General features: G+C 47.7%; 2 protein-coding genes across 2 annotated transcripts in view; one reads left to right on the plus strand and one right to left on the minus strand.

Annotated features, from left to right (window-relative positions):
• Positions 1-936: 936 nt before the first annotated feature.
• LOC142922554 (uncharacterized) lies at positions 937-6,911 on the minus strand. Its single transcript, XM_076063338.1, has 2 exons — positions 6,658-6,911; positions 937-3,486 (listed from the first exon to the last, which is right to left on the minus strand). The coding sequence occupies exons 1-2, from the start codon at positions 6,842-6,844 to the stop codon at positions 2,831-2,833; spliced, it is 843 nt and encodes a 280-aa protein (XP_075919453.1). The 5' UTR covers positions 6,845-6,911; the 3' UTR covers positions 937-2,830.
• A 3,944-nt stretch (positions 6,912-10,855) lies between these two features.
• Positions 10,856-13,678, plus strand: part of LOC142922555 (NACHT, LRR and PYD domains-containing protein 3-like) — a 31,947-nt gene continuing 29,124 nt past the window's right edge. The window contains exon 1 of the transcript XR_012940159.1: positions 10,856-10,873. The gene's annotated coding sequence lies outside the window, so the exon portion shown is untranslated. The remainder of the gene's footprint in view (positions 10,874-13,678) is intronic.

The raw sequence follows: 13,678 nt of genomic DNA on the forward strand, positions 1-13,678 counted from the left end.
CGTTGGTCAAGTTTTAGGTATAATGCAGACAAGGGTTTTGGTAGTTGGACGATTTCAGAATGGGTTGAAGGTGACAATCCCAATCAAATGCCATTTTCAAGATCGTGTGCATAGGTCTGTTGTAGACAAAAACAACGGCCTGCTGATAAAGCATGTCCTGCATTCTTACATGTGTAAAGCAGCTCCTTCGCAGGTTTCATTTTCTAGATGATTTATTCCCGACGATAACATATTTACAAGGTGAGAGTGCGACTCACACGTTGCACAAGGCTATGACTATCTGCAGTCCCGGTGGTTTCTAATAGAGTAGATTAATCTCGAACAGTCTTTCTTGATGGTTTCCACCATGTTGATTTCCAACAGTCGGCCCCGATGTCGTCCACCTGCAGTTGTTCTTCAGTCCCCAAGGCATCACCCCATATACCCGCACGGCCACGCCCTGGTAACTTTCAGCAGTTTTCCCCGGTAGATTCTCTCAGCAGACTCTATTGTCTTCTACTTCACTTCTCTTGGATGGCAAAGTTTATAGTGGGGGCAGTGGAGATGGGTTGAAACAGGTACAGGTTACTGTACGGGGGAAGGTTCGTGTGAGTCGTACTCTTGCGTTGTAAATACATCATCGTGAAATAAATCATCTATCAAATGGAACCTGCAAAGGAGCTTCTTTACACATGTGAGTGTAAGCCTGAGTATAATCTCACGTGTTGTTGCTGTCGAGTATTTTAATTTTACCAGTGGGTCAATGAGGGAAGGGGATGATGATTTATGTAGTGATAGAATGGGTGGGTCATTCTTGAGAGCATGAAAAAGTGCGTGAGTGAGGTTGACACAGTAAATGATCGGGTGATTGTGTGATCAGGTAAATATATGACTCATGAGGAGAGAGAGGGAGTATTTACGTGAGTCATAGATTTAAGGAAGTGGGTGAGTTCATAATGGAGTGAGTACCAGTTTATTGAGTTGAACAAGGCGAGAACTAAAGCGACCAGGATGAGTCTCATTTGCAAGAGAGACCTGGATCACCCAAATTACCAAAGCTAAATAAAACACAGAGTTACAGTAATTAAAGCAAACATACTATTTTCTTCTTTCGATAAAGCATATATAAACAATAGAAAGACAACTGCTGTCTCATGAAAAATCGACGTAATGGAGCTAAGGGATGATAGAATGTGTGAGTAATGTGCGACATGGATGTCCTCTGCCCCCTACACGACTGAACATTTTCTTTGACTACGTAGTTTGAGACGATTTCCATGGATGTACCAGTAGAATTTATCTGGTATAGATATAATGGGAGGCTGATCGATGCCTGAGCCGGTCATGGTATGGCTCTCTATTGTTAAACCATATTATGAATGCGGATGATCTGGTGATTACTGCCCACTCTAAGGAGAAGTTGGAGACACTACAGCTAAACATGAAGCATGCTACTAAAATATGGGCCGTTACCATCAGCCCCACGAAAACAAATCACCTCCCTGGGTATTTTACATCATAAAAATGCTCCCTTCCTCAATTCCTCATGTATTTGGGGCACCTGAGGAGAGAGTGGAGTGGGCAGTGTGCTGATGATCAAGTCCGTTTTGGGAGCCGAGGTCTCATTTAAAATAATTCGAGCATTATATTTTCATCAACTGCTCAACAGTGTGGAAGCTACCTGGCATGTCACTCCATAAAAATCTTCATGTCTTCTCGGCCACAGTTATACCCTTCCTTATCTCTCTCGAAAGGAACATTAAGGTTAGCTTGCCCACGATCTATTCAGGGTTTAACCAGACTGGACTTTGTAAGCTCACAGATTCCTAGAATATCTGGACAAATGCCCATCTGTGGGCTCCTCCAGCAAGCGAGGCTGCGTTGTGTCATGCAGTCCGTATGCAGTCACGGCATCCCCAAGCAGCTTCAATTTGGCTGGATAGATGGTGCTAAATGGGCGTGGTACGGGGTAGAGAAGAGATGGACTGATGTGGTGCAGAAGGATGTGGAGCTGATTGGACTTATTGATGACTGGTATCAGCAGTGTCATGATCGGCTTCTGTGGAGGAGGTTCATGAAAGGTGCTGCTGGGGAAGTGGAGGCAGTTGCCCTCCAGCAACAGCATAGGGCAGAGGAGCGAGGCTCAAAACAACGAGCAGAGCGCCAAACAACTGACACAAATAAAGTTGGCACAGTGGGGAGCACGGCTGTTGCATCTGCCCATCATCTTCCTAAGTCAATCCATGGCACCTGCGTCTGTTACATGACCTCCTGCCAGCCAGCCTTCGACACTTCACGTGGCCTCAAAATGCACCGAGCATGGCACAAGTGCTGTGGTGATGTCACCGCCACTTAGGGGTGAACGACGGTTGTTGCGTTGTTGTTGTGCGTGTGTGCACGGACGCATGTACGCCTGTGAGTCTCGTGTATGGAGAGATAAAGAGAGGCAGCCGGGCAGGGTGCTGGCCATTCACCCCGTGTGCCATTCAGAGCTTCATAGGCGCTTGCCCCAACATTCTGGTAAGGCTATACAGCGGATGATTGTCGCTGTTGTGTGTGTGTATGGACGTTCACCCCCCTCCCACCGCCCCCGTGTGTGCAGGGACTCATTACGCCCCCTCCCGACAAGCAGACCGGCATCCGGACTAAAGGTAAGTGACAATAACAGATTTTTTTTCCATTTAAGTAACTTTATGTTTTGCTCACAATACAGTATTTATTAGAGTGTTGCATGCAAATGTACGATATTTTGTCTTATATATGACTTTGTTGATGTTCTATGGGGTATGTTTGTCTTTCTGAGTAATGTTTTAATTAGGGTGGTGTCATTTTCACAATTTCCCCAATATTTTTAAATGGCCGACTTGCGCTTCAGCAATTTTCGGAACCAATGGCTAAATCTCTTCATCTTCTTGGGCTTGGTGGTGGTGGCAGAAGTGGTGGTGGAAACGGTTGCGGTGGTGGAAGCTGTGGCAGCGGCGGTGGAAGTGGCCTCGGTGGTGGTGGCATCATTGTACATTTGAGACACGGTCCATATTAGCTCTTTCAGCTGGCTACGGAGATGCAGGTTCTCTTCTTGCAGCCTCTTTTCCCCATGCCACATGTCCTCGTGACGCACCAGCTTCCCGCGCAGCCTAAACTGTTCCTGCCCTCTCTGCGGATTCAGGAAGTTCAACTTCCTCAGGTGGGCGTGCAGCGACCTCCGGAGATCTTCGTTTTCACAGCGCAGCGACATTTGCCGCTGTGCTGCATTGCAGTCTCGGAGAAAATCTGCATGCAGAGACTTGCTCTCCCTGCAAGGCACTCTCGTGGGCTCCAGCTCCAACTGGCGCTCTTTAAGCTGTTGAACCAGGCTCCTGATCTCTCTCTGGAGAGTCTCTCGGTTCTCCATGAACTCCTCCAGCTGATGCTGTAGCTCCAGACGGAGCATCTTGCTCTTCTGACAGAGCTCCACATTCTGCAGGCCCATCCTCTCTGTAGACAGCGTCGTGGTCTCATGGTCAAAGTCTGAAATGGAAAGCGTAAAAAGAAGATATATGAAGATCCCCATCCCAAGCATGGCCAAGACCAGAACGCCAACGATCAGCAGCACCATGCTCAGTTCGAGTTGACGGCACGCAGGACAGAAGCAAGTGTGAGACACGTCACGAAGGGGCGTGTTATTTATCGTGACGTCATTACCGGATGTGACGTACACTATGACGTAACAGCCATCTCTGCCCACTTATTGTCAATCATTGCCCACCACGTGACTCCACGGCCCTGCCCCTAACCACACAGCTCCTCCCCCATACTCTTCTTCCGCCTTCCCCACGTGACGCGAGCCAATCACGCGAGAGGCGGCGCGCGGTCGGCCCCGCGTCCGCTTCCCGCCATTCTTGCAATGGGCGGCGGGGCCGCTCAGGGTGGGGCGCGGGGCGCGGGGGCGAGTTCACTCCACGTCGCGAGTCGGGAGGAGGGACGAGGGGGAGGGGCCAGGAGGGACGAGGGGGAGGGGCCAGGAGGGACGAGGGGGAGGGGCCAGGAGCGGGAGGGGGGGGAGCTGAGAGCTGCGAAAGTTTGGGGTACCACTACTTGAAAAATATACTGTACCACAGAAATGAGTTTATGTTTAGTTCGATTTAGAACATCTTTCCAATGGTTGCTTAATTTGAAACCAACTTCTCGGTTGAAATTGTGTCTGTGTTTGTAGATCTGAATTGCCTCGTGAACAAATCTCTGATAAAAACCCGTGGGTTTGCAAAGAACCTTGGTATCGGAGAAAATTATATCGTGATCACCCACATGGTTGTAACAGTGATCAGCAAAGAATTCGTTTTGCTGTGTTTCAAATCTGATTTGTGCTCGCGAATTCGGTCAGAGACATGTCGCTTTGTCTCCCCGATATAGCAATCACCGCAGGTACAACTCAATTTGTAAACCCCGGGGTACTGTAAGTCAGGAATGCCATCCTTCACGGATGGGATCAGATCACGAATTTTGTGTACTGTATTGAACCGGACCTGGATCTTGTGTTTGTTTAGAATTTTGGAAATCTTTTTAGTAACGCCTGCTATATATGGTAGTGTGATGGTTTTGGCCGGAGTATCAAGTGGTTGTTTCTGTATGGAGGGAGAAACAGCTTGGCGGATGGTACGGTCAGAGTAACCATTCCTTTTGAGGGCCAGGTGTACATGTTTTAATTCACTGGTCAGGTGGTGTTGGTCCGAAATGCAATGAGCCCTATGGTATGAAGTTTTGATGAGAGAATTCTTTTGGGCTGGGTGGTGGTGGGAATCAGGTTTCAAGTAGGAATCTGTGTGGGTGGGTTTCCTGTAGACAGAATGCCCCAATGAGCCATCAGGTCTCCTCTCAAACACAACATCTAAGAATGGTAGCTTAAATTTCGATTTAAAGTTTTCGTGACTGCAAGGATCCATCTTCTTTGGTTCTTTCGGTAAAGTCACGTAGAATGAGAATAAAATAATAAATTGATAAAATAAAATAACACAATAATATTCTCACGACGTTTCGGCCACAACACAAGCGGCCTTCATCAGGTGAAGGGGACGAGACTGTCTGGAGGACAGCGCTGGAGTGAGAAAGCCACGCTGAGATCACGACCTTTAAGCTGTGTGAGAAGAAACAAAGCGCCTGACAAAGGAATTAGCATTTAATTTAGCATTGAAATGGCTGAGTGATTAGCTTGTGACTGGTCACAGAAAAGGCTATATTAAAGTTAAAGCATACACATCCGCAAAGGCACCCCTTTACAAAGGAATTAGCATAGAATTTAGCATTGAAATAGCTAAGTTAAAGTATACACATCCGCAGAGGCACTACTTGACAAAGGAATTAGCATAGAATTTAGCATTGAAATAGCTGAATGATTAGCTTGTAACTGGTCACAGAAATAGCTATGTTAAAGTCAGAGCATATACATTCACCGAGGCACCTAGTACAAATCAAACAGGAGAATTTAGCATTGAACTAGGCGAATTTAGCATTGAAATAACTGAGTGATTAGCTTGTGACTGGTCACAGAAATGGCTGTTGAAGTTAAGGCCTACACATCCGAGCTATTCACTGTAACTGGGTATACAATACAATATATAATGAATACTATATCATGAACCAAAAAAAATACTAAAATATAAATTACCTCAATGTTATCAATAAACTCTATATTCTCCAATCAGCTAAGCTACCAACAATAAGTCGTTATATATCACAATGCTATATGGCGAAAAATGGGTGGATTCTTACCCTCAACTTTAGCAACACGGATAGCTTAACCGTGGTTAATGGTATGGTTTACAACATGGAGTATAACAGCGCCTCGCAGCTGTCTCTCTCCCCCTCCTCTGTTCCGACCATCGATGAACTCGTCCGTCTGAACGGGACCCGTAGCTATCCGTGGTGCTAAAGTTGAGGGTAAGAATCCACCCATTTTTCGCCATATAGCATTGTGATATATAACGACTTATTGTTGGTAGCTTAGCTGATTGGAGAATATAGAGTTTATTGATAACATTGAGGTAATTTAAATTTTTGTGTTTTTTATTGGTTCAGTATATAGTATTCATTATATATTGTATACCCAGTTACTGTGAATAGCTCAGATGTGTAGGCCTTAACTTCAACATAGCCATTTCTGTGACCAGTCACAAGCTAATCACTCAGTTATATCAATGCTAAATTCACCTAGTTATTTCAATGCTAAATTCTCCTGTTTGATTTGTACTAGGTGACTCGGTGAATGTATATGCTCTGACTTTAACATAGCTATTTCTGTGACCAGTTACAAGCTAATCACTCAGCTATTTCAATGCTAAATTCTATGCTAATTCCTTTGTCAAGGGGTGCCTTTGCGGATGTGTATGCTTTAACTTTAACATAGCCTTTTCTGTGACCAGTCACAAGCTAATCACTCAGCCATTTCAATGCTAAATTATGTTAATTCCTTTGTCAAGGCGCTTTGTTTCTTCTCACACAGCTTAAAGATCGCGATCTCAGCGTGGCTTTCTCACTCCAGCGCTGTCCTCGAGACAGTCTCGTCCCCTTCACCTGATGAAGGCCGCTTGTATTGTGGCCGAAACGTCGTGAGAATATTATTGTGTTATTTTATTTTATCAATCTATTATTTTATTCTCATTCTACGTGACTTTACCGAAAGAACCAAAGAAAATGGTAGCTTACCATCTTTCTCCACTTCCATGGTCTTGTTCTTCTGACAGAGCTCCACATTCTGCAGGCCCATCCTCTCCGTTTGCAGCGTCGTGGTCTCGCGGTAAAAGTATGAGATGGAAAACTTAAAACGAAGATAAATGAAGATCTCCATCCCAAGCATGGCCAAGAGCGGAACGCCAACGGTCAACAGCGCCATGCTGAGCTCGTGTTGACGGCACGCGGGACGGAAGGAAGTGTGAGGCACGTCACGAAGGGGCGTGTCCTATATCACCGGATGTGACGTACAGCCATCCCTGCCCACTTATTGGCAATCATTGCCCACCACGTGACTCCACAGCCCCGCCCCTTACCGCGCAGCTCCTCCCCCATACTCTTCTTCCGCCTTCCCCACGTGACGCGAAGCGAGCCAATCACGCGAGAGGCGGCGCGCGGTAGGCCCCGCGACCGCTTCCCGCCATTCTTGCAATGGGCAGCGGGGCCGCGCAGGGGGGGGGGCGGTGGGGGCGGGAGGGGGCGGGGCTGAGTTCACTCCACGTCGCGAACGGGAGGAGGATTGACGAGGGGGAGGGGCCAGGAGGGACGAGGGGGAGGGGCCAGGAAGGACGAGGGGGAGGGGCCAGGAGGGACGAGGGGGAGGGGCCAGGAGCGGGAGGGGGGGAGCCGTGGCGCCGCTCTTGGGCCGCGAGGCCTCCCCCTGGACCCGCGGCGCCACGCGGAGACCGCGACAGCAGCAGCAGCAGGAGGTGGTGGTGGTGGTGTTTGTGGTTGTAGGCACGGGAGAGGTGGTGGTGTTTGTGTTTGTAGGCACGGGAGAGGTGGTGGTGGTGTTTGTGGTTGTAGGCACGGGAGAGGTGGTGGTGTTTGTGGTTGTAGGCACGGGAGAGGTGGTGGTGGTGTTTGTGGTTGTAGGCACGGGAGAGGTGGTGGTGGTGTTTGTGGTTGTAGGCACGGGAGAGGTGGTGGTGGTGTTTGTGGTTGTAGGCACGGGAGAGGTGGTCACGGACAGGCGGTGAGTGCCGGGTGATGGAGGGGGGGGGATTGCAGGGTGAGTGAGTTAATGAGGAGAATTAATAGGTGAGGAGGGTGAGTGAGTTGAAGGGTGAGGTGAGTGAGTGGGTGAGTGGTGAGTTCACGACAGGGAGATTGGGGCTGAGTGAGTGAACGCAGCGCACGGTAAAGATCCCCTGAGAGCATTCGCAAGAGTTGGACATTGAGTGCCGCTGTCAGGGTCCACACGCAAATTACTCACTTGGCATGATATACAAATTAACCATTGTAAACGATAACTTTAAAAAAGTCCGCTATTTGTCAGAGCTAATGCGATGTGCGTTTTGCATATTTGTAGCACGTTATAACCATCGTCAACATCGTCATTTAGAGTAACCATTAGTCCATACGTGTCACTTGCTAATAGTCCCCGGGTCAATCACAACTTTGCCGTGCGTGCAGGCTTTGTCTCTGGCTGCTCGCTAGGGCTGCGATGCCTTTCCATGCCACAAGATGACGTTCATTGCTCCTTCCACACCGCGACAATATTTACTGCAGTGTTCTATAACGCGGCAGTTGCGTTGCTGAATAACACCGCGTTGTGTAAACTCCCTCGTTACAATGACTAATACAGGGTAAAGCACAGTCCGTGATAACAGCGTGAGATGCGTGTGTCGGCTGAACAAAGACTGAGGCGCGTGGGGAGCATCAGGAAGCATCCAGCAGCATCCCAATGCCTCGTGTGACGCTGTGCCCAGGCAGCCGTACAACCGCACATTCCTACTCGCGCGACGTGGTTCTGTTGACTCAATCGCGTTATATCCATTTAGCATCTGCGTTATAAAACGTGTTCCCTATTACATCCATCGTGCCATATCCAAATGGCGTTATGAAAACACGCGTTGAGGCAGAACGAACTCTATAAACTATTTTTATTTTACCAGGTGAGACCCACTGAGCTATGTGGCTGTTTTCCAGAAGCGACCTTTCCACAAATGATAGATCAGCTAAATGGCTAATCACGTTAGAAATGTGTAGCACCAGCCACAAATACTCTAGACATGGGATCCCCTTTGACACGGTCAGTGTCTACTTAGATTCACTCACTCCGCCTATTGTCATGCGGCATCCGCAGCTGCGTCGCGACACTTGGTAGAGTGCTGTCTTTGAGGCAGAGAGCTTTACAACCGTGTGCAGTGGTTAATTTGCTTAACAGCTTTACACCGAACTCCTTGCTTGTGGTAAAACATGTTTGCGACTTTGCTGATCGAGAACTATGCAGATTTAGATTTATAGTAACATGTACTTAGTGTGAGATGAACTTCCAAACAATTTCCTTTGCTCAACATCTTGCAATTAATGTCTTTTTAAATGGTCAGCTTAAGTGATTCCGTGATGGTTATGTAACTTGACCATTAAGATAATCTATGGAGCACAATTATTTCAGTATTATTTGTCATAAGTAAACTTTAAACTGAACCCATATGTGATATTATATTGATTGATTATTTTATTTTTTAATGTAGTCTACATGCTCTTCTGGGGATATTACCCCACATTTACCATTCATTGATGTTCCCTTTGACATTGGTAATTGGCATTGTCACACCATAGTAATTCATGGGCAATTATGTAATTCCCTCTGTGTCTATCTCTCTCTGCATCTGTCTGTGTGGGTGTCTCTCTCTGCCGGTGTGTTTTTCTCTATATGCGTCTCTCGTGTGTCTCTTTGTGTGTGCCTCTCTCTGTGTGTGGATGTCTCTCGGTGTCTGTGTCTCTCTTTCCTTTTCCACGATGTGATGTTGTATTTACATGCAAATTCTACCTCTAGCCCCGCCCACTTACCCTTGGGCTGAGCTTATCTCAAGCCAATATAACTTTGTGTTTCAGCAGCTTTCTCGCTATATTTTTTCACCTGATGATGGTTGCTTGTTTTGCGATCGAAACGTCGTGATCTATTATTTTTTTCTACCTACGTGACTTTACCTAAAGAACCAAAGAGTATTGTGATTTTGATAGTGATCGTTGTGGTGGAGGTGGTGATATTGATGGTGGTGTTAACGATAGCGGTGATTTTGGTGGTTGTAATGGTGGTATTGATGGTGGTAATGGTGGTTGACTATTACCCCTCTCGTGTCCTTACTTCCACAACCAGGTTTAAGAATCTGCTGGTGTCTGTGCTGGAGGTGGACGTCGGATATCTGTGCGGTCTGGAGCGGTGGACAATAGACTCCTGCAGCTCAACCAGGTGGACGCACTGGGCAGGGGGCAAGATGGTTGTGGCCTTAGAGACCCACTTACTCCCACAGAGAGCCATAGACTCACTCACAGAGTACACTCACACAGAGAGCCAAAGTCTCACTGACACAGAGCCATAGGCTCACTCACATGGAGACACATAGACTCACTCACACAGAGAACCATTGATTAACTCATTGGTTTTTTCGGTAAAGTCACGTATGTAGAAATACCATAAAATTATATTAAAATAAATCAATCACGACGTTTCGACCGCAACACAAGCGATCTTCATCAGGTGTAAAAACAAATAGCACATAGGGTGACATCAGCGCAACACATAGAGAGCGTTAAACTGCACGGAGGTAAATACAACAAGAAGATGAGAGACGAGAATTCAAAAAACCTAAGAAAAATTTACGTGATGCAAAACCAGTCGGCCAACGACACAGTTAGACACCTGCCTGGCAGACCACGAATTTCAGAAGAGTGCTAAATTTCGTGTTCATCCTCTGGGTTGAACATACCAGCATAGACAGAGTGAACAAATACGAGGTATAAGATAGCAGAAATACATATACAGGGACACAAGAGGTAAGAAGAGGAAAGACGGACAGAGAAGCAAGAAAAAAGGGGCCGGAGGGATGAACAGACAGAGGCTTAAAATAAGTAGTAGAGGTGGGGGGAGGGGCGGAAGAAAGCAAGGGGCACCCCACCCACCCCACCCACCCCACCCACCCATCCCCACCCATCCCCACCCATCCCCACCTCACCCACCCACCCACCCCACCCCACCCACCCCACCCCTCCCACCCCTCCCACCGATCCTCCCCCCAACCCTCCCCTCAACGCTCCTTTCACTCCTCCCGTCACCCCTCCACCCCTCTCCTTTCTGCTGCGTCAGGGCCAGAGGCTGAGAGCAGGGGAGAGGAGGCTACACGGGGAACTGGGCCACGTCAGGGGCGAGAGACGCGGGGCGACTCGACACTTCACAGCGTGGGTGAGTGTGGGGAGTTCGTGGTGCATGGGGGACGGTGGGTGGTGTGGTCCAGAATATAAACCACCTGTGTAGGATACACGGGGGATTTTTGATTGGTGCTTAAATGTGTGTGTGTGGAAAACGGTGTAGTGTGTGAGTGTGTGTGCGGTGGGGGGTAGGGAGGTAAATGTGTGTGTAACGCAAATTAGTATCTGGGGCGGTGTGTAAACATCACACATTGGGGAGACAAAGGCGGTCCGGCGTGGTTCTGACCACTTACCATTTCGTGTACTATGCCAGCCTTCATAGGAGCTCAATAACAGCACTTGCCCCACCAGTCTGTGGAGCTCCATGGGGGATGTTTGTGTTGGAGCTCGTGCTGTAGGTGTAGACGACGCACGACCGTGGATCCTCTGTAGGGAGCGCGCGTCTGCTGTGGGTCGCATGGAGCTGCACAAGCGGACACCGCCGCAGCGATTCCCATACCGAGTCACGAGATAGGCGCTGGGAAACACCACCATGGTGTGCTTGCCTTGTATGGTCAGTCGTGTGACTGATTATTATAATATATTAATTCACACCTGTGCACCGTGTCATGGCAGTTTCTCTGTTTTTCCTTCATTGCATTTTTATTTCAGAAATATTTCACCTGCAAAATAGATTGAGTTTGAATATCTCATGCGAAAGGGTGCCCAGGGCATGTGGGGTCGTCCAATTGCACAGTGTTTAGCGCACATCACTACACACCCATGGACTAAATCCAGAGGCGAGTGACAAATGAATCAGTTCTGCCCCCCTCGCTTCACCAACCCGCACTAGTCAGCGTGGTGAAATATGGTAAAAAATCAACACGACCGACAGGGCATAGGGTGCCCATTATCCAGAAGTGCTTTACTTTATGATCACATCCACATCTAATGTGGATTTGGTTATTTTTCTTTAGTTTTCTTTGTTGCATAAATACAACTTGACAAGATGTGTACTGCTTCATTCTGGTACATTTACTGTTTTTCAGTGCATTTCAGCACTGGGTGTGTTTGTTGGATTTATTGTTTGTCACGTGAGGTTAAACACTAACAAAATATTTTATGAACCAGGCAAAGTTCACTAAGCTATTAGATTTTTCATTGAACTGACAGATGCTGTAACCTGGTCCCTTGGGTACCCAGGCCTTCCTATAGTATAACTCCAGGAATCGGCAGATTTTTATTTTATTGTACCAAGTAAGGTCCACTGAGCTATATAGCTGTTTTTCAAAAGCAACCTGGCCACAAATCGTAGCTCAACGAAGTGGCTTATCACGTGGAAATTTGTAGCAGCCAAATACTGTAAACGCATATTTCTAAATGTGGAGGGAAAAAAACTCGAGGATCCAGAGAAAAACCCACGCCACCACGGGGAGAATATGCAAACTCCAAATATCCAGGCGTCGGGGTTGGAATCGAACCCACGACCTCCTGCATTCCAGGCGAAGGGGATAACTTGTTGCCACCACTGAGCCCCTTGTTAATCTGATGTGGTATACTGGTACAGCCCCTGGTGGCCTCGGTCACTTTACTGACCTTTGCACCATTGTGTAGTCGGTTCAATTGAGTCGCAGACATACTCTTTGGAGGCAACAAATTTATTTATACCAACACGAAGGGGTAACTTCCCTTTTACCAGATAACAACCTATGGTGGTGGACCACCAGGCTATCTGCGCTAACACTCTGGGATAGCTACAATGAGCAGGACTCCAGCTTGAGTCCTGCCCATGTGTTGGTGACTCTTCACGGACGTTGAATGTAGATCTTTCAGAAGACAACAGCAAAGCTGAACCCCGGTCCCTCTGGGGACCCGGTTTATATGCTCACCAGTCGTGGCCGGCTCTGCCCTTGGCCACGACTACCTTCTCGATTCCTATTGCAAGATCTCGCCCTGATACGTGACTACCCACTAGCCCCAACTTGGGGCCCCTGTGTAGACTTTACCCGTCATGTACCTTCCAGGGTCAACCAGAGTGCAATGGCCCACATTAACCTCATTCATGGTTGACACTTTCACACCCCTCCTATAGAGAACAGCACTGCACGCCACACGTGGTGCCACTCAGCGCCATGACTCAGCGCTCACCAAGCCCCACTAGGGCTGGTACTACACCCACATATATGGGGTGTCGGTGATGTAATTACATCGCACGCCGTGCCTCTCAGGCCGGCACTACACAGTGGCATTCCCGATGTCACTACATTACCCCCCCCCCCCCCCCATTCGTAGCATTCAGCCGTCCTGGCTGTCAACTCCCTCTTAAAACTAACCAAGTGAATAAGTTCTAGATTTGAAGCTTTCGTGACTGCAAGGATCCATACTCTTTGGTTCTATTCGGTAAAGTCACGTAGGTAAAAAATAAAACAACAAAAATCATGACGTTTCTTCCACAACACAAGTGGCCTTCATCAGGTGAAGGGGACCGTACTGTCATGAGGACAGCGTTGGAGTGAAGACAGTCCATCCCAGGTCGCGTCCTTTTAAGCTGTGTGGGAGGAAACAAAATGCTTTGACAAAGGAATTAGCATAAAATGACCGTAACGCACAAGAGGACCGGCACGGAGGGGGGGAGGGGGTGTGAATTGGAACGTAGAGGACCGGCACGGGGCGGGGGAGGAGTTTACAAATGTAGGTGTGAAGTGAAATAAGCTTCTATGAAAGTTTGGTATATCACTATTTGGATAAATACCATTGAAAATTAGTTTAATGTTTGGTATGATTTAGAACATCTTTCCAATGGTTGCTTAAGTGAATAAGGTGAAAAAAGCGAATAAAAGTGACTAAACGCTATGTGTGC

Source organism: Petromyzon marinus, unplaced genomic scaffold (assembly GCF_048934315.1).
Source record: "Petromyzon marinus isolate PM22_M1 ecotype Great Lakes invasive population unplaced genomic scaffold, UKy_Petmar_22M1.pri1.0 PM_Scaffold_100, whole genome shotgun sequence".
NCBI lineage: Eukaryota > Metazoa > Chordata > Hyperoartia > Petromyzontiformes > Petromyzontidae > Petromyzon > Petromyzon marinus.

What these genes read in the sequence shown, in the direction of transcription:
- LOC142922554 (XM_076063338.1), bottom strand. Translation starts at nt 6,844, where the DNA reads ATGGCGCTGTTGACCGTTGGCGTTCCGCTCTTGGCCATGCTTGGGATG. An exon ending in CATGGAAGTGGAGAAAGATG is followed by an intron (nt 3,487 to 6,657) that starts GTAAGCTACCAT and finishes TTTCCATTTCAG; the next exon opens with ACTTTGACCATGAGACCACG.